Source organism: Phalacrocorax carbo, chromosome 23 (assembly GCF_963921805.1).
Source record: "Phalacrocorax carbo chromosome 23, bPhaCar2.1, whole genome shotgun sequence".
Lineage (NCBI taxonomy): Eukaryota > Metazoa > Chordata > Aves > Suliformes > Phalacrocoracidae > Phalacrocorax > Phalacrocorax carbo.
Genome location: NC_087535.1, coordinates 2,851,048 through 2,873,769, shown reverse-complemented (window position 1 = coordinate 2,873,769; position 22,722 = coordinate 2,851,048). Strand labels below are relative to the sequence as shown.

General features: G+C 47.8%; 1 protein-coding gene across 2 annotated transcripts in view; it reads left to right on the top strand.

Annotated features, from left to right (window-relative positions):
- BRPF3 (bromodomain and PHD finger containing 3) overlaps positions 1–22,148 on the top strand; it is a 30,617-nt gene extending 8,469 nt beyond the window's left edge. Inside the window, exons 3-13 of one of the 2 annotated variants that reach the window (XM_064472311.1) lie at positions 894–1,050; positions 2,525–2,656; positions 4,655–4,783; positions 5,163–5,475; positions 6,572–6,838; positions 7,008–7,508; positions 9,833–9,926; positions 12,192–12,289; positions 14,250–14,347; positions 16,927–17,081; positions 19,808–22,148. In XM_064472311.1, the coding sequence (XP_064328381.1) occupies positions 894–1,050; positions 2,525–2,656; positions 4,655–4,783; positions 5,163–5,475; positions 6,572–6,838; positions 7,008–7,508; positions 9,833–9,926; positions 12,192–12,289; positions 14,250–14,347; positions 16,927–17,081; positions 19,808–19,991 (2,128 nt within the window). In that variant the 3' untranslated portion in view covers positions 19,992–22,148. Of the gene's footprint in view, positions 1–893; positions 1,051–2,524; positions 2,657–4,654; positions 4,784–5,162; positions 5,476–6,571; positions 6,839–7,004; positions 7,509–9,832; positions 9,927–12,191; positions 12,290–14,249; positions 14,348–16,926; positions 17,082–19,807 lie in introns of both variants that reach the window. The other variant, XM_064472310.1, reaches the window with a different exon arrangement.
- Positions 22,149–22,722: the final 574 nt, after the last annotated feature.

The window sequence follows — 22,722 nt, the reverse complement described above, 5'->3', positions numbered from 1 at the left end:
GTGCTGTGCAGAATCATCCTGACCAGTGTTCTTCCATGTGAGTGTTGCTGGCACACTGGTTTCCTTGATTTGCTGAGCAGCCGTCCCAAACTGCCATGTAACATGGAATCCTTGGTGGTCCCTGACAGCAAACACCCATCGAGCATCCAAATTTACATAGACAGCTGTGAAGGTGTTTTTAAAATACTGCAAGTTGGCATGCAGACAGGGGTCATACTGCTATTAAATTATTTTTTAATCTCATTTCATGATTTCTTAATTCCTCCTTTTATTACAGAGCATGTCAAACCTGTCAGTGTTGCAAGCAGCCTTGAATTTGGCGGTGTATTTTCTTCTCCCAGCTCTGTCTCATGCAGAACTAGGTAGTGCTGGATTTTCATCTGGTGCCTGAGGAAGTGTGGTGATGTGTCGCCAGTGTTTTAACAGATAAGCTTTGGAAAACTGCTGATAAGGCACCATGTATAATCTAATGAATGGTTTGAAAAGGTTAAAATAGGTGCTGTGTTTTGGACTCCTGTCACATCAGTTTCCCAGACTTCAGCTTCATAACATCAGACTTAAATGACCCCCAGGAAAGTTCTTGACACAGAAAGTAGTTTGGAAATTAAGGCTGGGAGCTGAATTGATGATTTTGTACTTTGACCGTGCTGTGGCAAGCACCTGGTGAGGACCTCCAGCCGAGCTGCTACTGAAACAGGGATGTATTGCGTAAAGTAGGCACCTATGTCTTTGCAGTGGGGAGATCCCAGATTGTACCAGTTGCATGTGTAGTTCAGAGTGTGCATTGACACATCACCACAGAGCTTTGTTGGTAAATCTGATGGTATCGCCGGGGTCTGCAGAGTCACGGTTGCTTTGCGGCCGGCTCGATGACGCCTCCTTGCTTCCTTCAGGCTGAACAAAATCTGCAGCGGCCTCTCCCTCCAGAGGAAGAACCAGTTCATGCAGAGGCTCCACAACTACTGGCTGCTGAAGCGGCAGGCGAGGAACGGGGTGCCGCTCATCCGGCGCTTGCACTCGCACCTCCAGTCCCAGAGGAACGCGGAGCAGGTACTGGTGCCTGGATGAATCCGCGTGGGAGGAGGGAGAGCTTGCATTCTGGGGAGAGATGCACTTGATACATAGCTAGGAAGGGGAATGAGAGTGAAAGGATCAGAGGGTGACCTGATTTAACTTTCTTTTGGTCTCCTCTTGATATGCTCATGCCAAAAGAGCTGAGTTAGTGTATCAGTGGGATATCCATCATGCCACTAGAATTGGTGTTGATGAGCCAGCAGGTGAGAGTTTTTCCCCTGAGTCAGGAGACCCAGGATTGTGCAAGGGTGTGATGGGCCTTTGGTGGACTGATCTCTTAAATGAATCACAAAGCCACGTTCCTCCCGAGTGATTAAAGATCCCCTCCTAAGAAAATGGGTGTTAGCTCCAGAGTCCTGGCCAAATTCCAGTTTGGGTCATTCTTCCTGCAGCTTCAATTTCCGACCCTCCCATGCACATTCATATGGAAGTTTGGACATAATCATTAGCTCTGGACTCCTTTGCTTCCTCCTCTGAGCTGGCGTCCAGAGTCACTTGATCTCGATGCTATTAAACAGCACTGCATCTGGCATCAGAAGTGGTTGGTGGAGTAACAAAGCAGTTGGGCTCTACCCTCTAACGTAGCCTGTCAGTAGGTGTTGTGCACATTGTGCCGTGTATTTTTACTGTAGCTGTAGGAATTTATAGGCTTTTGGTTTGTATGAAGACTGCTTTGAGTGATTAATAAAAAAATATTTCCCACTAATCAGCCTGGAGCTTGGGGAAGTGCAGCATTTCCTTGGTGTATTAAGTTGGCAGTTTACTGTAAGATCTTAAAAACAAATATCCTGTAAATATAATGCATTGAGATCTTGTGAAGCAATTGTCCTCTCTTGGCAATCATGCGAAAGTATATGCACTTCAGCTATATCCTCAAAGCCATTTGAAAAGCTACAGATTTGGGAGAGGAAGGATGATTGCCTCGCAAAGCCACTGAACTGTGTCTTGGAAGGTGTGAGGTCATCTCCCACCCTTGGCTGTTCCTTTGTGTTTTGGCGAATCTCTTTGCGTGACCCTTATTTCATATTGGTTAGGAAGAGGATAATAATAGCTCTTTTCTCCCATGCTTTTACCCACCTTGCCTTTATCCTGTACACACTTTGGGCTGCCTCTTCGGTGCACAGCAGCCAACAAAGAATTTCCAGCCCCTGCAATGAACTTGGATATAAAAGCAGGGAGGGTGTACGTGAGCGTGCACTGAAGCCTGTCCCTAGAGTGTAGCTACAGTATGATTTAGGCCTAACTTCACAGTTAACATAAAATCCAGAGAGTCTGTTGTGGTGTTTGTTAGGCAGCTAAGCGCTGTAGGAAGGAGGGGACATAGTCTGAACAAGAGACAAGGGGTCAGGAGGAAGACTATGAGAGCAATTCATAGGGGATGCCTAGAGAGAGGAGGAAACACAGGAAGCCAGTTGTGTTTTTCATCTCACCCCACTGTTCTGTCTTACAGAAGGAGCAGGATGAGAAGACCAGTGCAGTGAAGGAAGAGCTGAAGTACTGGCAAAAGCTGCGGCATGACTTGGAGCGGGCACGGCTGCTCATCGAGCTGATCCGTAAGAGGGAAAAGCTCAAGCGGGAGCAGGTAGGTAGTTCTGGCTGTCAAGCTGCTGCACTTAGCTTCGGTCCCACCAAGCACCCTGTGCTGCAGGAAGCAGGGGAGGAACACGACAGTATTTCTTGAGCCTTTTCCTTTTTTCATGGAGTCTGACTTTTGGATGTGCAGAGCAGCCATCTCTCCCTGTGTCAGTCACAGGCTCGCTCTGCGCAGCCTCTGCCCTCAGAACCGGTGCTGGGCTGTAGAGTGCTGAGCAAACGTATTTGTGTAACTAACGGTGGATTTGGTTCCTTGACCTACAGCACCCCTTCTATTTCTGAGCATGGACCAGGTGTTTTACGGAGTAGAAGTCTGATCTCCTTTAATGTTTATTTCAGAAGTTTGGTTACAGAAGAGGTCTAACTCAGAATTCTGCTCTGCGTTTCGAAAGCTGAAAATTCATGTGTTTTACCCTCTAACTACATTTTTGAGAAGATGCAGTTTGAACATGGAGACCGTTTACTGGTTTCCTCTTTGATCTGCGTGCAAATCTCCAAAGTTGCACCGTTGCTTGCCCTGCTTGCCAGCCTTGCCGATTGAGGGTCTTTGCATGCTGTATCTGGCTGGAGGGTGGAGCCACAACTGTGCTCTCTGGCACAAGTATCTTCAAGGACAGGTTCATGAAAGACTGCCCTGTGCATGGTGAGCCTGCATGCATGGCCTCAGGCATTGCCGGGGCGCTCTCCCTGCTGCTAGGCACTCGGGCTGTCTGCGGGGAGCCAGCATCCTCTGTGATCACAGCCCCTCTGCAAGCTACTTTTTTTTTGTGGCTAGAAACTGCCCACAGCTTTTCTGGAGTCTGTTTGATGCCAGCACTGGTTCATTTGCTGCATTGTCCCTGATCTACAGCAGTGGCTCAGTCCTGTTTCTTTGTGGACATATTTTAGGTAGGAGGATCAAAAAAAAAAATCACTCTTGGGCTTTGCTCTTGGTATCTCGATATATCCCTATCACAGTTGGCTAAATCCATAAAAGCTTGTTAAAACTACGTTGTGCTTTATAAAAGGATAAAGATGTCTAGTTGGAGCTGTATCCCAGCCCAGCTTTTCGCTGAGCGGAGAAAGATGCTCCAGAGTCCTCAGTCTTTGTTCAGGTTCTTTCTTGTTTTGGGGGAAGAGTGTGGTCTTTATATCTGTCTTCATTCATTTGCTTATTGATGCTGTCTTCTGCTGAGCACATCAAATACAGTGCGCTTTATGTAAACAGACTTGCTTTCCTGTGCTACTGAAGTGGTTGATTCAATGACATAATGAAGGGATTATAAGATCAAAGAAATTAAAATGTTAAAGGAGAAATAAATACTTCTATCCTGTTCCAGTATCCTTTGAGTAGAGTTTCAGTGTAAGAGATCAAACCCGTGCTACAACTTGTTTGCTTGAAATCAAACAGTAGTAGAGACTTCATAAAGGATGTAAAAAAGTGTATTAGGAATTTGCAGACATCTAACCACTGTTGTTTGGCTTCTGCCTTGAAGTGTGAGAGCTTATGTCTTGAACTTTGTTTATGCTCGCTAGTCTAATTATGGATGTTGTTGTTCGTGTAAGCGCCTACGTACTTTTAACTTTTGTATAATGTTGCTAATTGGCATAATAATGTCTTGAGGCAGGGAGTTCTACAGGATAATTTACCAGGCATGAAATGCTTCTTCCTGTTTTCATTTTTACTTGTATTATCTTTTAGTTTTATGGGGTTTCCTCTTATTTTGGCTTTATGAGATTGGATAAACAGGAGTTCCCCGACCAAAAGGATGGGACTGTGCAGTTAGACTCTGCAAAGTGCTGACTGCAAATGTGCATCCTGCACGGGGGGAATGAGGTGTTTGCCAGAAATTCTTCAGCAGTGAGTCTACGAGACCAGTGGTATGATGACCTGAGGTTTGCACCACGGAGTAGATCTGGGCTTATGATTCAGGAAAAACCAGAGGGAGACACCACTCACGTATCCCGTCCTCGATAACTGTGCTCATTGCTGTTTTCCTGTTCCCAGGTCAAGGTTCAGCAGGCTGCTATGGAGCTGCAGCTGACCCCTTTCAATGTACTTCTGCGCACAACGCTGGACCTGCTGCAGGAGAAGGATGCTGCCCAGATCTTTGCAGAGCCTGTTAACCTGAACGAGGCAAGTCTCTTTCCTAAAGGTGTCTAATGGATTGTAGATGAGGTATTGTTGGGCAGAAGCTCATGTGCTGTCATAGCCCTGGAAGCACAAACCACCTTGTCCCAAGCTGCTGGTGGACTAAAGAATATCTCAAAAGAGAACTCACAATGTGGGTATCCTTCCAGGCCAAAAAAGGGTATTGTTTTCTGGAAGCTTCAGCACGTCTCAGACAAGTAATGTTCTGCAGAGCCAGGATGTGTCTGCCTTGACTGGGTGACACAGAAGTGAACTGCTGGCGCTGCCCCTTGCTGGTGGAAAGGGCATTAAGAGTGCTTGTGATGGATGCGCTCTAGTTGGCTAGTAAATGGTTTTTGTAATTGTACAGGTTTTATATGTTTAGGTTCCAGATTACCTGGAATTCATTTCCAACCCAATGGATTTTTCCACCATGAGGCGGAAGCTGGAGTCCCACCTGTACCGAACATTGGATGAGTTTGAGGAAGACTTTAACCTTATAGTTACCAACTGCATGAGGTATAATGCTAAAGACACGATTTTCCACCGAGCAGCTGTCCGGCTCAGAGACCTCGGAGGAGCGATATTGCGTCATGCACGGCGGCAGGCTGAAAACATCGGCTTTGACACTGATGTGGGGATTCACCTGCCCGAGTCGCCCAAAACCGAGGACTTTTACCGCTTTTCTTGGGAGGATGGTGAGTGTTCATTAACCTTCATTTTTTCAGGTAGATCATAACTGAGTTCTTTGTTCTGAGCATGTCACTCAGCCTGCGTGAAAATCATAGCTGTCACTCAGCATACAAGAACCTTCCTATCCATCGATTTATTTAAGCATATATCTAACTCCTCCATAGCCTCAAAAAGCAGGATTTCAGGTGAGCCGCGCTCTCAGAGCTAGGTGCAGCTTAGCTCCAGCTCTCCTAGTGCATGTCTGCCTCAGAAGAGCCTCGTGACTGCCCATGCGGTTTGATTTGTGCCATGGCTGTAGTATAAACTTGGTATATTAAAGAATACAAAGGTGGATCTAGGACTTTTTGCTCTGAGGAGAGCTTGTATATTTCATTATAATAGAGCAACTGGGTTAGATGGAGCACTGAGGGCTGGGAGGGGGTGGTGTGGGGTTAAGGTACTGGAACCAAAGCAGTCCTAGCCGAGACTTTCCATTCACAACATGCCCACATCCATTCCCATAGCTGTCCTGAGTTGCAGCTCCACAGCATTGGTTGAATAACTTGGCTAAACTTAGTACAGAATACTGCTGCCATCCAGCACGCAGAGCTCGCAGTCCGCGGTCCATTTCCTAAATGTTGCAGCCCTCCTGGAGGCAGACGGACACTCTGTTATGAAATCTGTGTTGGTGTACGATAGCACAGCCCTCAGCTCTCTGCCCTGCTCCAGCGGGTGCCAGCCTTTCAGCAGAGCCAGGGGAATGGCAAACATGTTATGTTTTGGCCAGTTCTGTTTGTGGTCTGATTTTGTTGTTTTACCTGGCAATGGACTAGGTTTCTGCCGAGGACCTGGACTGTGAGCCGTCTTGCGTGGGTGCGGACACATGTTCTTTTACTGTTGCCCCTGGAGGGCGGTGCAAGTTAAATCGGTTGCTCTTTACCCAAAGGAAGGAAGTCCGAGCTCCACAGTTAACAATTCCTAAATCCCCGAACTAAAGCAGTTGGTTCGTGGGCAGCAGCAGTGGGAATGAGGCATGGCAGTGGTCCCAAATGCAGGAGTGGAGTTCCTTTCTTCAAGAAGCTGTGCACCTTCCCTTCACCGTTACACTCTCTTTTGATGCAGTGGATAACATCCTCCTCCCGGAGAACCGGGCTCACCTCTCCTTGGAGGCCCAGCTGAAGGAGCTGCTGGAGAAGCTAGACATGGTGAGCACCATGAGGTCCAGCGGCGCCCGGACGCGGCGTATCCGGCTCCTGAGACGGGAGATCAACTCCATTCGGCAGAAGCTGGCCCAGCAGCAGAACAAGACCATGCCCAACGGGGAGCCTGTGCTGCGGGAAGAGGGGCTGGACAAGACATCAAGGGAAGGGGACGAAGAAGGGGAGAAAGGTGAGAGGCTGCAGCAGGATTTTAGCTCCAGCTCTCCTAGTGCATGTCAACAGACAAGACCTGCTGTTTCTCCTATTTGTGGCCCTAGTGAAAGATGGGAACGGCTGTCGGTAGTTTTGGCAATAACTCTTTCTAAAATGTTCAAGCAGATTCTTTATTCCTTTAGCAGATGATGCCAAGCCCCCGCACCCTCCCACCCTGGAGCCTACAGGACCCGCACCCTCCCTCTCAGAGCTGGACTCTCTGCAGGACCCTCCAACACTCAAACCCATCAGTGAAAGCAAGTCCTTGAATCAGCTGCAGAAGAGGGTAATGTCGGACAAGGAACTCTTCGACAAGAAGGCGCTGCAGCGGGAGAGCCAAGCCTTCCAGCGCCTGCTCAGTGACAACGGCCTGAACGGACTGGCCTTGCCACCCGCAGACACCCCTGCCAGCCCCCCCTTCAGCGGCGTGGGCCGACGGACATCTGTCCTTTTTAAAAAAGCTAAGAACGGGGTGAAGCTGCAAAGAGGCCTGGACTGCTCCCTGGAGAACGGGGAGGACCACGGGCAGAGCGGGCAGCTTTCGCCCTCCCGCCCCGATGGGGAACGACAAGGTCGGAAGCGGCCACAGAGCAGGACCTGCAGCGAGAGCGATGGAGAGAAGTCGCCCAGGCAGGCGGGACAGAGAGGTAAGTCCTTGGGATTTCTCTTCCTTCTGTACCCTTGGAAACTGTGAGATGGAGCTGAGGGAGTGGGAATCCTGGGGTCGAGTAAAGATGTCTGCATCCAAACTACTCACCTGAAACTCAGTTTATGCCCGGGGGAAACCTAGTCCCCATAACCAGCTGTGCCTGACGAAAGCTTCAACTTTCTGCAGATTCTAAAGGCCGGCAAGACATGTCTGTAAAGAGTTGCACCTCTCTTCTCCACTGACTCTACACGGAGTTTCTGGTAACTTAGTTCACCTCTAGACACCTCCATTTTAGACATTTAACGGTACCAGGATGAAACCCAGGGAGGTCACAAGTAATTCTTCCCTTTACCAGTCAGCAGGGCTACTCGAAGAGAGTTTTCTGTAGGGCAGGCTAACCAGCATGCCCAGCTGCTTGCCAGGCTGTTGGATGGCCTGCCTGGAGACTCTGGGCTCTCCAGTCAGGGCTGAGAAGTGTTGGCGTTCCTGCCCTCATGGAAGGGTTTGTGCTGGCTTGGCCACTCTTAGCAGTTCGAGTTTCCTGCTGCAGAAATGGTGCATTTGGTTGGAAGCGTGCAGTGGACCAACCACAGCACCCACGTGAGATGAGATGTTAAACATTACTTTTATGTCAGCTCTACGCTCAGTTCTGGCGTTTAAATACAATAAGTGGGAATATTGAGCAGGTTCCTTTTCAAATTAGATCTGCAAATGAGAATAAGCAGCTGAGATGAAATTTGGAAAGACACAAGGTGAAAAAGAACATCTCAGTGACAGCAACGTGGTTTCTTTTTCATTCCCTGTTAACGGACATCGGGGGACAGCTCCCATCTTTAAGGCTTGACTTAGCCCATACCTCACATATTTCCTTAAAGTTATTTGGCTGTGAAAAGGTTGCTAGCAAATCGAGAGTGGGAGGAAAGCGATTGGGTGTGGGGATTGACTTACCAGGACAGGTTAAAGGAAACAGAAATGGCTTCTCCAAAGGTTTGAGGGAGTTGCCGTCATCATCTGCCAGTAATTAAAGCAAAGGGGAGTTGTCCGCAGTGGATACAGGTCAGAATGAGAGGCTGAAATTAAAAAAGGGAAAATAAAGGCAGGATGCTGGAAGAATCACTGATAATTAGGCAGTGACATTTTTTCTCTGCTGAAGCAGCACTGCTGGCTTTTTCCTATGAGTTACAGCACCGCTTTTGTGATTCAGCTCCTTCCACTGTTTCAAACACAATTGATTTCTCCTAATTAGAGGGAGTGTCTGGCGTGCAAATCTGTGTTACCACAGGAGCAGGTCAGCGTGATCGGGATTGTCAGAACAAATGTGCTCCTTGTGGCCATTCTGTACTTACAGCTGGAAAAAAAAAATAGTGGCCTTGGCATGAATTTGCCCTTTGTGTGGCTGACGGGCTTTTGTTGAGCCCACGGAGAACCTGAGGGCAATGGGTCCCTGGTTGGGGGAAGGCTGTGGTCATCTGGCTTCTTGCACCTGCTCCGGGCTTGGGGACGCTCTCGGGGGTCATTCCCTGTCCACCCCTGCCTGCCCCTGCGTATGGGATCTCGTCTAAGCTTGGAGGTGATCCCAGCTCTCTGTAGGTGTCCCTCAGGTGCACAGAGCAGGAAACGTGGCCGTGAAGGGAAGATTTCCAGTGCTGTCAGTGTCTGGGACAAAGAAGTGAAATATTCCACTTATGGGTACAGAGACGTTTGTACCAGTCAGAGAGTAAGGTGGTGGGGAGCCGCCTTCTCCTCCCCACGAGGAATCTGCTTCCTCAGTCCACTGGAAAATCTCACTTCCAGAAATTGAAGCATCGAGTTTTTCCTAGAGTGGATTTTTCTCGGCAAAGAACCTGTAACTGAATAAGCTGTGGTTTTACATGCTTGCTCCCGTCGGCAGGGACCAGCCGGGCAGCCAGGCCCGGGGTGAGGCAGGGAGAAGTCCGTGTCAGTCAGTGCAAAACCTCTGGGTCTTTTCCAAATGCCATTTGAAGCCAGATGAGCAAGTGGTTCAGTTCTTGGCCTCTGGGCTTACCCAGAGAGCTGGATGCTGCATGGAGCTCTCCTATACCATTCCTGGGCACTTCTCCAGCACTTGCTTCTGCAGAGGCAGCCTAATTTTTCATGCATCAGGGGTAGAAATACCTTTTATTAGTCACCTTTTGGCTACAACTGAGTCTGGGGAACTGGGCGCAGAATTTCCCTCTCTGGTTGAAGCACTCGGCATCTTTGTGGCTGGCAGTCATGGGACGGTGACCCTCCCTGAGCCTTGGTAGCACCTCTGTGTGTTGCTGCAGCTTCTTTGGGCTGATTCCTGTTTCTCTTCAGCAGGAGTGACTAACGGCTTTGCAAAACATGTAGAAAGCGGCTCTGACTCTGAATGCAGCTCTGGCCTGGGCGGTGGACTGGTGTTTGAAGCCTGCAGGTAAGTGCCCCCTGCAGAACTCTTCCCCAGAACACCTTCTGTGTCTGGATTAATCTGCCTGGTTGTATTGTTTGACTTCTTTCGTTTCAAACCCAGATCAAACTGTTACTTATTTTGTGTGTTGACCCTGACAGGCAAAATGGTTCTGAGGTTCCATCCTGTTCTCTCAAGCTATAGCTCCCAAAAGCAGTGCTTGGTTTTTCAAGCAAATGGTTGAAAAATCTGTTCCTCAATACATACACATCCTCTCTGCTGATGCATACCTTCCTGCAGTTCTTGAGAGCCAAAGCTAGAGAACCCCTGAACTCAGGTGTCCAGTTCAGCACTGCAGGTGAAGCTGAACTTCTCCCAGCTACTGAATTGCTGCTTTCTGCCTTTCAGAGGTCTAAAAGCAGACCTGGGCACTTCAGACAGGACTGAACAGCCTTAAAGCAAACATCTGTCATCTTGTGGTCAGACGCAGTAGGCATACATGAGTACCATATCCATTTTCTGGTCTGTCTTACCTCCCCAGCCCTCCTAACACTGACTCCAGTCGTTTCACAACCCTTTCACCGCACAATAAAACCTGTGTTATGCCAGAATCATGTTCTTGTGATTTGTGAGTGGCAGGCTGAGAGCGTTTGACCTGGATGGCTAAGATCACCCAAGACAAGCAGAAGCAAGACTTAGGTGATATTCTAAGTAATATTTTCAGTGCCCTGAACATGTCGTTGCTCTCTGCTTATCTTTGATGACCCTAAGGGTGGTGACCCATCACAAGGATCAGACATTTTATGCTTCCCCCAATACATGTGCTCAGTCCTGTAAGACCCCAAGTTTGCAATGACAGCGGGTGCTTAAAACCAAAAAGCTCCCCGTGCACACCCGTTCTCAGGAGTGAAGCTACAGTTTAAAACTATGAGCTGCATAACAAATTATACTGCAGCGGGGTTGAACCCCAGGAGCATTTTTTAAATGAAAACTTGCTCTGTTATGCAGAGTGATCCTAAATGTTAGCTGTCAAAAGAGGTTATAATTTTGCAGTTGTAGCTCAGGTTTGATTAGTGTTTCCATTATAAATCTGTTCGTAAAGACTTCCGTGCCCATGGCAAGGGGCAAGGCCCTGGGTTCAGAGGAGCAGTTTTGGTGCGAGGGCTTTTCACTGCAGCAGAGTGATCCCACCTCCACAGTCAGGTTCTGGGCAGCACGTGATGCGCCAGTAAATGATCGCTCGTAGCACGTGCTGAGCCCCTTGGAGGCACAGGACCTCCAGCTCTTCTCTGAGATGGGACATCCACCCACCTCTTCATCTCTCCCCTTTTCTCTGGGCTGTGTGCCCAGATCTTCAGCTCAGTCATTGCCTCTTCTGTAAGCTGGGACTACCATGGCCCCCGGGCAGATCCCACAAAAAGCTATTGCAATAAACTATCGTAAGGTGAGGAGCTGCATTGAAGGGAATAAAAAGGAGAGACCTGGATTTGCTCATACTTGTAGTATCATTTAAATGAGGGCCCAGGAGTCATGCAGAAGTCCTTCACGGAGTGAGGATCCTGTCAGAACAGGACCAGGAGCCAGAAACTCCCCTTCAAACCATGTCTTGGCCTTATGGCCCCACCATATTTGCCTCCGTTTCCCCATCTGTAAGTGAGGGATACAAATCTGAATCCACAGCGTGGGGACTTGTTAGTTGACGTTTGTATAGTACTTTGAAGATGAAAAGTACAATATAAGTTGTTATTACAATAATTGGAAGCAATTCACATAGCAAAAATTACATTAGAGCTATGTGACACACACAAAACGAGGAATTAAAAACAAGCTGATGTCTCATGGACAACTTGTACAATTATTCCATTTAGGAACAGATCTGTTTACTGCTTTTCCTCCACTCTTTCTTTGAGCACCAAATTCACTCAGAATGGGTTGTTTATTAGAAAATTGTAAAAGAAAAAAAGAAGAACTACAGTAAGTGAAAAATATGATTGCTTGAGGTGGAGATAGTCCACTTCCTGAAACGTTTGTAGTAATGAGGTGAAAGGACATTCAGGACATGGGCTGAGAGTTCAGTTGCATATATATTGGAGCTGTGTTGTCCGCTTGCACCAGAAGAGATGTATTGATGACATTTTGTTGAAGTATTCAGTGTTCTTTTCATGTCAGTGATGCACCAGCACAGTAATTTTCCAGTATTTTAAACAGAGCCGGGGAATCCATTTACTTGGCTTTGTTTTCAAGGGTAATCTCTTTTCTCCTGATACCTACTTTTCCGTTTCTGTCCAACAGCGGTTTGATGCCTCCCAAGCGAAGTCGAGGGAAGCCAGCTCTTTCTCGTGTGCCCTTCTTGGAAGGTGCAAATGGAGACTCCGATTACAGCAGCTCAGGTGAGAACGGCTGCGCGGCAGCCCTGCTTTGGGGAGCACCCTGCTCCGGTCCCACCGCACCGTCGGGCTGCCACCCATCGGAACCAGGGGGAGCAGGTCTCAAAGCACGCCGGGAACCAGTCCTGCGTGCACTATCCAGGTTATAAAATCAGACTGCTGACCTGCCTGTGCATTATCGCCCGCTTCGTTACAAATTTAGGTTATTGCATAAAAGGTTTTCCTGCATTCGCTTTTACTGATTGCCTCGGATGCGTGCTTTCTGTAGGTCTGGTGTCTGTAATGTCCCTGGCACTGTCTCCTCCTGTTTTGGGAGTAGCTCTCCTTAATGACACTGCAATACAAGCACTAAGTCATAATTTTACGAGGGGTCTCTCCAGAGATGACTTCATAGCTGTTCCCTCTTGTATTGCTATCATTGCTTTCAAGGTCTTGGCAACAAAGTCGTCTTTGTCAGACTGTGCTACACATCAGTAAAATTAAGTCACACTCCTCTAATACTACCCAAGGCACTACGCTGATCTTCCAGCGCTCACACAGCCAGATCCTTGTCTTCCTTACGGTGTGTCAGTGATAGAGTTATTGCAGGTTTCTGCTGAAATCAGAATTCAGCTTTGGCTCCCTGGTACGCCTGTGCCCTTCTGTGCAGCTCCCGCGCGCTGGCTCCTGTCTCCCTGGGAACCGTTATTATCCTGGACCCCGCGTGCTCAGCAGTCTGCTTCGGAGATAAGCTTACAGAGCAGGGCTGGTGCCGGGAGAATTAGAATCAGTGGGACAATTCTCTGTCTTATAACATCATTTCATTAATGGAAGAACACATTTGGAATGCAACAGTGGAGAAGCACATCAGATCTGTCTCGGCAGTGTGCTTTTTGGGTTGTATTCAGGCTTTTCTAGATTCAGTCTGACTTCTGGTAAAGCTGGTGTGTTGACTATTCCCCTGCAGAGCAAGCACTGCTTGCTGTAAAATTCACATTAATGGAGATTGCTCCTTTTCCAGGACCAGGAGCTGGCAGATTAGTTATTCTGTCTTGAATGGATCTTTTGTAATACTTCTGACTTAACTTTGAAAAAATTGATGGCTAATAGACTTCTGTCAACTAGAACCAGGCATTTTCTGCAGAGATCAAATAGCCCCAAAGTATATGGCATCAGAATTGTATAAATATTAGTATTTAAGAGGAATAAAAAGGAGCTTTCTGAACAGTGGTCCAAATTAATCTCAGATACAGCTTCACCAGTTCCACTGAGGATGGATTTGGCTTGATGGAGCCTAACGGACCAAACTGATCTCTTATATACCCATTTGATTCCAGTCATACAGCAACTATTCACTCCAGAGCTGGATTTGATTAATATTTCCATACTGAAGAGGTCATCTGAAGCTACATGCGTGCATAGCCTTAGACCCATGATTTAGGAGCCTGCTGCTTTGTCTTAATGCAGAACACGCCTGTACTGGCAGAGCATAAAGGCGGCTGGACGTTAGCGGTGGCCAGGCTGGATCTCACTGCATGTTACATTTTATCATAAACTTACTGCAGACGAGACGCGTGTCTTATCACCTCTGGTTTGGATACCCAGTGCATATAGGTACAAAGAATAAGTGGCTTTGCATTTTGCTCTGCATCTTGGTTAAGAGAAGTGGTTTGGAATTATGCGTATGTGCACACTAATGATTAGAAGTATGGTCTTGTGCGATGAATAGCAGGACGATAGGTTTGTTAGGAAAAAAAGGTGAAATTCCAGGTTTCTGCTTGCTGCAGAAGCAAATAGGTTAAAAAATGAAAACAAATATTGCCGGTATGTTTTAAGTACAGCAATAGTCACCTGTTTTAGCTGAACGCTACTGAGACAATGCAGGCCATTGTGCCTGGGTTAGATGACGGTGTGGTTACTTGTGTTATCATAACCCCCTCACTAGTAATCGCCCTCCTAAGCCATGTCTCCTTCTGTCCCTTAGGCAGGACTCTGCTGATGTCCTTTGAGAGTCAGGCGGAGCTGGAGCCCTTGGAGCTTGTGTGGGCCAAGTGCCGTGGCTATCCCTCCTACCCTGCCCTGGTAAGTACCCTGTTGCTCTCTCGCAGCCTGCACCCGCAGCACAGGTAGCCCAGAACTAGTGTGCATTGTAACCAGACAGAAAAGGAAAACTTCCCAAAATCATGCAATATGTGCTGTTTTGTTTTTCTTTCCTCTTTGCACAGTTAATTTTTCCTGTGCTCGTTGTTTCAGAGCATTGCAGAGGATTCATAAAATATTGGTCTCTCGGTGCCAGGGATAGGAGGAGATCTTTCCTCTCCTCTCCTGTTCACTCTGCAGGTATGAGGAAAGTAATCAGTACTGTTGGCATGAGGAGATGTAAATTTTATAAAGGCAGGCACCAGGTTCTACTGGTGTCTAACTGCCCACGCATTTTCCTATATAGTGAATACAACTCTGTATATAGGTGCCTAACTGGCCTTGTGATAGAATCATAGAATCGTTAATGTTGGAAAAGACCTCTCGGATCAAGTCCAACTGCTAACCCAACACCCCCAGGCCTCCTAAACCATGTCCCCAAGGGCCACGTCTGCACATTGTTTGAACCCCCCCAGGGACGGTGACTCCCCCACCTCTCTGGGCAGCCTGTGCCAGGGCCTGACCCCTCTTGCACTAAAGACATTTCCCCTCATCTCCAACCTAAACCTCCCCTGACGCAGCCTGAGGCCGTTCCCTCTCGCCCTGTCCCTGGTGACTTGGGAGCAGAGACCAGCCCCCCCGTCACTCCAGCCCCTCTCAGGCAGCTGCAGAGAGCGAGAAGGGCTCCCCTCAGCCCCCTCTTCTCCAGGCTAAACCCCCCCAGCCCCCCCAGCCGCCCCCCAGCACACTTGTGCTCCAGACCCTGCCCCAGCCCCGCTGCCCTTCTCTGGACACGCTCCAGCCCCTCCAGGCCCTTCTTGTCCTGAGGGGCCCAAACCTGAGCCCAGCATTCGAGGTGGGGCCTCCCCAGTGCCGAGCACAGGGGCCCCATCCCTGCCTGGCTCCTGCTGGCCACACCAGTGCTGACACAAGCCCGGGGGCTGGTGGCCTCCTTGGCCACCTGGCAAGATGCATATATCCTCTTCAGTCAGCATATGCTTGATTTAAATATGAGAATATGTACATGTGTTTGCACCTGGTCCTTTGAACAATATTTCCTTAATATTTATATGTCTTTGGATATTTGACTATTAATGTGAAATCCATAAACGTGGCTTCAGTGAGCACCATACTTGGTTCCAAAGCCAGGCATGACATGCAGCTATTCCTAGGAAGTGCCAGCAGCACTGCAGGCTTTTAAATGCATGTTAAGTTATCAACAGAGATTGCTGAAGTAAGTATATAAGTAAGATAATGTGATAGGCTGACTACGTTTTGTTGTTTCTACACTTTTAAATACATCCCTTGAGATGTGGCTCGTTCTGCCGTCTCTGCTCCACGTAATTTCTGCATGGCTGCAGCCATCCCCTTAAGTACCTTGTGACTGCTGAGAAATTGTAGGGGGTGAAGGAAAGCGTAGTTATCATGGAAATTATTCAGGTCTCTACATGCAAGAAGCAGAGCTGTGAAACCATCCATAAGCTGACACAGCACGTATGCCTGGCTGTGGCTGAGCACAGTTCAGATGCCGTCAGAAAGGGCAGATTCTGCTAAAAGAGTGACCCTTGTCCATGCTCTGACTCGAAATGGGAGCCCAGAGGAGAGAACAGCTAGCCGTGTTGGCCAGCCAAAGCATTTTTAGACACTCATGTGGCTGCAGCTGAAGTTAAACTGTGCTTTAGCATGGCTTTAAACACAGATTGCCCCCAAAGAAGGCGTTTTTATGGCAATCTGTCGTGGTGGAAAAGTGTCTTAATAAATTCCTACTGGCCAGTGTCAAAGCCAGGCTGCTTTTTCAAGCCCTCAGGAGCCAAGATCAGGAGGCGAAGAAGACTAGACCATTGCATCCACCATTTTCTGTTTCATTCTGCTCCTCTGATCACATAGCACGAATGTTGGACACTGACATTTCTGCTTTGTAGGGGAGACTCGAGGCATCTGTTGTTACTTCTCTCCAAAGTTGCTATAGTCCGTGTTCCTCTGGCCTGATAAAGCTGGCACTGCCTGTCGACTCTCCAAATATTGGGCCTGATTCTGACCTAATAGCAGTATAAATCTGAGCAACGCCTCTGAAATCAACTGAATGGCACCAGAATGGAGCTGTTGTGGAATTGCATTATGCCTGCTGAGTACAGCAATGGTGTCAGCGTTGTTGCACCAGCTAGGAGTGAGGGAAGGAAATCCTTTGCTGAACACAACAGTACTGAGTTGGTACTAAAGAACCAATTAGTGTAAATGCATCTACCTCCAGACAGAACCACATACTGATGTTCTTTCCCTTTTTTTTAGATCAGGTGCTTGGCCTTTGGACTGACTGGCTTCCCTCCCACAGGGGAAGCCTCGAGGACAGGAAAATTCTTTAAAAATTGCCACTGAGACAGAGCAAGCAATTTTACTTACCCATCCTAAGTAGATTTTAATTGTCTAGCTTGGATAGACTGAAAGAACAGGAAAAAAAAAAGTGCATTTTCTGCAGTACTTGAAGGGTTTTGTGCTTAAATATCCTTTCCCTGTGTCCCTAGATAATCGATCCCAAGATGCCGCGTGAGGGTTTGCTCCACAATGGAGTCCCCATCCCAGTCCCACCCATGGATGTGTTGAAGTTGGGGGAGCAGAGGCAGACAGAGGCAGGAGAAAAGCTCTTCCTTGTCCTTTTCTTTGACAACAAGAGAACCTGGTGAGTGTGTGCAGACAAGCGGGGGCCTGTGGTGAGCGCTGTGGCAGAGAGGGAAGATTTAACATAATCTTTGGTGTATGGAAGCGTATAGGAATTGTGATGATGATGGTGTTACATGTAAGTTGGAGAATTTAAATACGCAGTGATCAAGAAGAGTCTAAATGAGGAAGCCAGCCGGCTTTTCCCTGGCCCAAGAGCATGACGTCTGACTGTTCCACTTCCGTGGCGAACAGCCCGGCATCCTTCACCCAAAGGTCACATCACCACAAAAATACTGAGGTACATGAAACACCAATTCAGTAGTCAAAATCTGCAGCAAACTAGAGAGAGCATTTGACTTTAAAACAGCAGCAGACTGAGCAGCCAGTTCCACTGCTGCACAAAAGATTTGCCAAAATACTCCAGGGTAACATTTTAAAAATGCTGGGTTTATTCCATATTTAGACTTGCCTGATTTTTCGGAGGTGCTGAGTACCTGCAGTTTGCAAATCAAGATATTTGTTTAAGATGGAAAATGCAGGTGTAAGCGCCTGGTTCAGGGCAAGTGAAATATCTCAACGCCTTTTACCATTCTGTCTCAGACAGACTGAATCTGCTGATTTTAGTATCAGTGGCTGACCTGCTCACATGGTAACAATAACCCAGCCGGATACAATAAGCCACAAAGCAGTGAAGTGCCTTAAAAAGGAGCAATAAGGCTTTGTACGTGTACGAAACAATGGGAAACCTGTAAGATTGGAGCATTATGCTGGAAGAGGTGAGTCCCCGTAATGAGGCAGGCAGCTGCACACTGAACCCAAACCCACTGGGTTATTTAACTGGCAAATGCCACGTGGGAACACGAACCAAGCGAATAAATTGTCACCCAGGAGGCAATGCCTGTGTGCAGCGGGGATCACAGATCCAGAGAGTTTATACTGCGGGAAAAGCGGATCCTGGGCAGTTGGGGTGCGCATGGGAACGAGGAGAGAAGGGGCCTGCCTCTTCTGCTTCTGCCTCTATAAAATAAGATACTAAGAGCTTAAAAAGGAGCCTCGTGGTACTTTGAGAGTCCTTCTCCTCCTTATTCTCCTGGGGAAGGTCTTGGCTGGCATGCCTGGAAGAGCAGGGAACCATAAGATCAGGGAAGGGCGAGGAGGAGGAGGGAGGCGAACGTAGCCCGGAGGCTGTGTCGCGGCTGGAGGGAAGGTGCATGATGGGGAGAGAGCAGAACCAAACACACGGCGGGGTAAAGCAACAACGGGGCGTGTTTCCCCCTGTGTTTTGGGACTGCTGCAGTGTTTTATGCAGTTTAAAGAGATGGAGGCAAGGTGCAACACAGGCAAAGGAAAAGCACGTGCCATCTTCTTGGGAAGCTGAGAAAGGGGCCACATTTGCATCACTTGATGAACATGTTTGTGTCCTGTGAGGAAAAGAGGTGCCAAGAGACACGCTCCCAAGGTTTTTTAGTAGTACACTGCATTGTTTCGCTGTCCCTGATTACCAGAAACACTTCTTACAGGGCATGTTCTTCAAAGAGGTACTAACGATTTTTAGCTGAAAATCAATGGCAATGCCACGCTTCCTGTTGCTGTAGTCATCAGTTTTGAAAAATCTAAATCCAAACGTGTCACTGAAACTACCTTCCCAATAAAAATCAGCAGTTCCTTGGCTTTGCCCTGCTCTTGTTGAAGACAAGCTCTGGTGGATGTTTACACTTCTAAGTAGCCAAAAGCCTTGTTTGCAGTTTGTGGGAGGCTAAGGCACCTCAGGAAAGTCCTAAAAACCCCTCTTAGTGCCAGATCGAAATTCTGCTGACTTCAGTGATGCTGAGGAAGGCTCTCAAAGACTGAAATAGGCCCCTCTTCTTTGTGGGGAAGATAAACTGAGCTGCCCTGGGTTGCCCGTGTTGGCCGGCTGGGAGACGCGCTCAGCTGTGCTAGCAGTGGCTGAGGTTTAACTCCTAGGGGCTGAACTTCGTTAGGAAAGATGACATGTTTCTGAGTGTGCTCGTTAACCTGGGCTAATGGCTGCACAATAAAAACTTGCTATAGAAAAGGCACTTGCAATTTAAGTCATCGGTTGGGGTCAAGTTGGGCTTGGGACATGTCTACTGGAAGCTGCCTGTTTCTGGATGATACTCAGATAGTTGTAGTCACCCAAAGCGTGATGCTTACAGCCTCTTGGAACAAGACAGAGCTTTCTTGGGGATAAAAACTTACTTTCCACCATGGAAGTCCCTGTATTTGCTGCCCTATGGAACACAGGAGTTTCCAGTTCCCCCTGGAGCTCCTAGGAGCATTGAAACCCTTGAGTAAGGACTCCAAGGAGAGATAAAACTGCTCGTGCAGGAAGGCGTTTTGGCTACAGGTGGTTCTTCCATGCCAAATTCAGACATTTTAACGTTTGTAGCATCATTGTGGGGTGTTAATTATAAACAAACAGATCACAGGAACGTAGCTGCTCCCAGGGAGGAGATGACAGCTAGTGAGTAATCACTGCTGAGACATGTGGGGAATGCTTGAGGAGCTGGAGAATTTGGCCATGTCTTGGAAACTGTCGGGACAAGCTCCTTGGCCTGTTGCAGCAGGTATGAGAGCCAGGCACATCGGAGCAGTCAGCCTCCTGCAGAGAGCTCAGGAGTAGCGTTGCAAGAGCAAGAGGCCTCCAGGTGTTTGCTCTTCTTTCCCCGTTTCCCCGCTTGATGCTCTCGGTGATGGGGCTTTGCGCTCTCCTTTCTATTGCAGGCAGTGGCTTCCGCGTGACAAAGTCTATCCCCTCGGCGTGGATGACACAGTGGACAAGTTAAAGATGTTGGAGGGACGAAAAACCAGCATCCGCAAGTCTGTGCAGGTGGCATACGACCGAGCCATGATTCACATGAGCCGTGTGCGGGGAGATCATCCCTTCGTTACGTCCAATTACCTGTAAGGGGTCAGGGTGGCTGGTCCTCCTTTTCCTCCAGACCCCGTGCTCGCTGTGTCGGCGGAGCGGACCGTCTCGTGCACTGGCCGGCGGGGAAACACCGTTCCCAGCAGCTGTCAGCACTCCTCGAAGTACCCTGAAATGTGCCAAAAAGCCTGTCCAGCTTCTTTCTGAATGTGTCTCGCTGAAGAGCTGGCAGGAGATGAAATGTATAGTCTACAGGGCCAGGAGTAAGGTAGTTAGGAAAAGCTGCCAGGTGACGGGAGCCAAGGTGAGCTGATGCAGTGAGCAGAGCGCAGCACTTAGATGTTCGGACCTCATGCGCCCTCCCTCGCCCCTGCCTCCCGTCCCCGAGGAATTCCCGGGAACCCGTCACCACTGTAACCGAACCAGGATCCTTTACGGAAATCCCAAGTGGACTTTCTTGTGCCAAATTTACCCTAACCATCATTGGCCTTTTTATTTTTTTAAATGACATTGATTGTCCCATCACATTAAAACAAGAGCCGTAGCTGGGAGTTTGCGTTACGGTTTTCCTGCCTACGTACGCAGTGTTTCCATGGTAGGTTTCTTTCATTGCATCTAGAAAAGCTTGAGATATTTTGGTAACCTTGAGATATTTTGGTAACCTTCCTCTCTGCTGCACACACTTACATGCACAGATGCACGGAGCTTTAAACGCGAAAAGCAAATTAGCTGATTTGTGTGTGTGTGTGTGTTGTGTCCTAGAAATTGATTTGGTAGTTTCACATTTGAATTCGGATTTCTGTGACTGTGCTTGTTCCAGTAACATTTCATATCATGGTTTAGTACAGTACTGAGTCTAAGCAAAGATAACTTCCTTTTTTTAAGAAGCAAAACTAACTTTGGAGGTGTCTAATGAGCTGGAGCAGCTTTGCAGGCACTGAGGTTGATCAGGGTTGGAGGGAGATACATCTTTTGTGTTGGTTTATGCACATTTGGTGTAAGGCTCCTCTTCCTTTCTTCCCTTTTTTCTGTCTCTCTAACATTTTCCTCTGATCGGTGTGGGTTGAAACCAAGCACTAACTAGAGCACACGACCATTTTGCCTTGCCGCCTTCTCCCACACACACATATCCTTTCCCCCGTGTGTGGGTCTCCAGCGTTGTCATCCATTAAAACCCAAGTAAACCCAGCTCTGCAGACAATCCCTGGTTTTTTGGGTTTGCATTGCAAAAACGGGGACAACCGATGTTTGGAAACTTGATGATAAAACCTTTTCTATTAGCCAAGGACTTTATGATTTCTCTGATCTCTTCTGTTGTGTATCCCTTTTTGCTTTCCCATTTTAATAACCAAAGGTGCAGAGCAAGATTGTAGATTGAATATCATCATTTCGCTTTTTAACTCAATATTTTTTTATTATTTTAACTTTTTCATACTGAAGAGAATGTGGGGTCAAAATAATAATAATAATAATAATAATAATAATAATGAATAGTGGGGAGTAATCACTGCCATTTCTACTTGGTCTACTTTTTTAAAATACCACTTCTTATACATTGGGACATGGAACCACACTTTAAGAAAGATTCCTATAACATGTAGAGATGGGGCATAGGATTTTGTAAAAAATAATAATAATAATAATGCCTATGGAGTGTGGCTAGGGAAGGATGGTGTGTATATAGTTGTAAAATATTGTTCTAAATTATTTAGACCTATTGTCACCATTCTTGAAGTCCTCAGTTGTGTTGCTGGGTCTTTTATATGCACACAGTGTAATTTATTTAAAGGAACATACACTTTTCCAGGTGGTAGCTCAGCTGTGGACTTGTGACCTGTGTATATGTTTTAAGATCATTTGAGATTTGGGTTCTTTGTTTTGTTTTGTTTTGTTCTGTTTTGTTTTGTTCTGTTCGGTTTTTAAATTACATTTTAGAATTTGAATTGGCTAATATCCTGCTGTTGCTACGGGACCTAAACGTTACTGTCAGTCTGCTGTAAAGCACAGATCGCTCTATTTATTGTAGAAAGTGAGATTATTTGCTTTCTAGAATTGTTTATATCAGATGGTATAAGAGAGGTAATAAGAAAATCTATGCTTGTAAAGAAAAAAAATGCTAATTTTACCTACTATAATCTGACTGTCTGAGACTATATTTTCTCTCTGAGAAATAAATGTTCTAATGTATAAAAAAAATACGAGTCCTTCCTTGCTAGCGTTGTCCTGAGGTCCAGGACCTCACTTCCCGTGACGGGGTTTATTCGTCCCGGTCGTCCCAGACACAGGTGTAAAGCGGTTGCGAAGGGCAGTGGTAGGGGAGGGACACGTGGAGGGATTTCTTGTGCTGCCTCAGGCGTCTCCCGGAGGTGAGCGTCTTCCCCGTGCAGCGGGTGCTGCAGGGTGGGATCCCACCTCGCGCCGTGCACGGCAGCCCTCTGGCCTGGGGGTGGCTGAGAGCCCCAAGGGAACGGGAATTGGGAATTTGGGGCTTGAATCCCATGTAGTGATGCTCACGGTGGGCCGGGGGCTGCTGCGATGGCGGGCCGGGGGCGGTGGGATTTGCCAGCAGATGGAGAGGGGAGCCGAGCCACGAGGATGCAGCAGGGCCGGGCTCTGCAGCCGGGCTGGTCCCTGGCTCCTGCCTGGCGAGGGTGTCTCATCTTGCATTGTCTCTCTTCCCTCAGATGCGTTTCCCACCCTGCACAGGTTCGTGCTGCTGCGGGCGGTGGTGGTCCATCAGGACCCGTTCGCTGCTCAGCCCTGGGTTTCG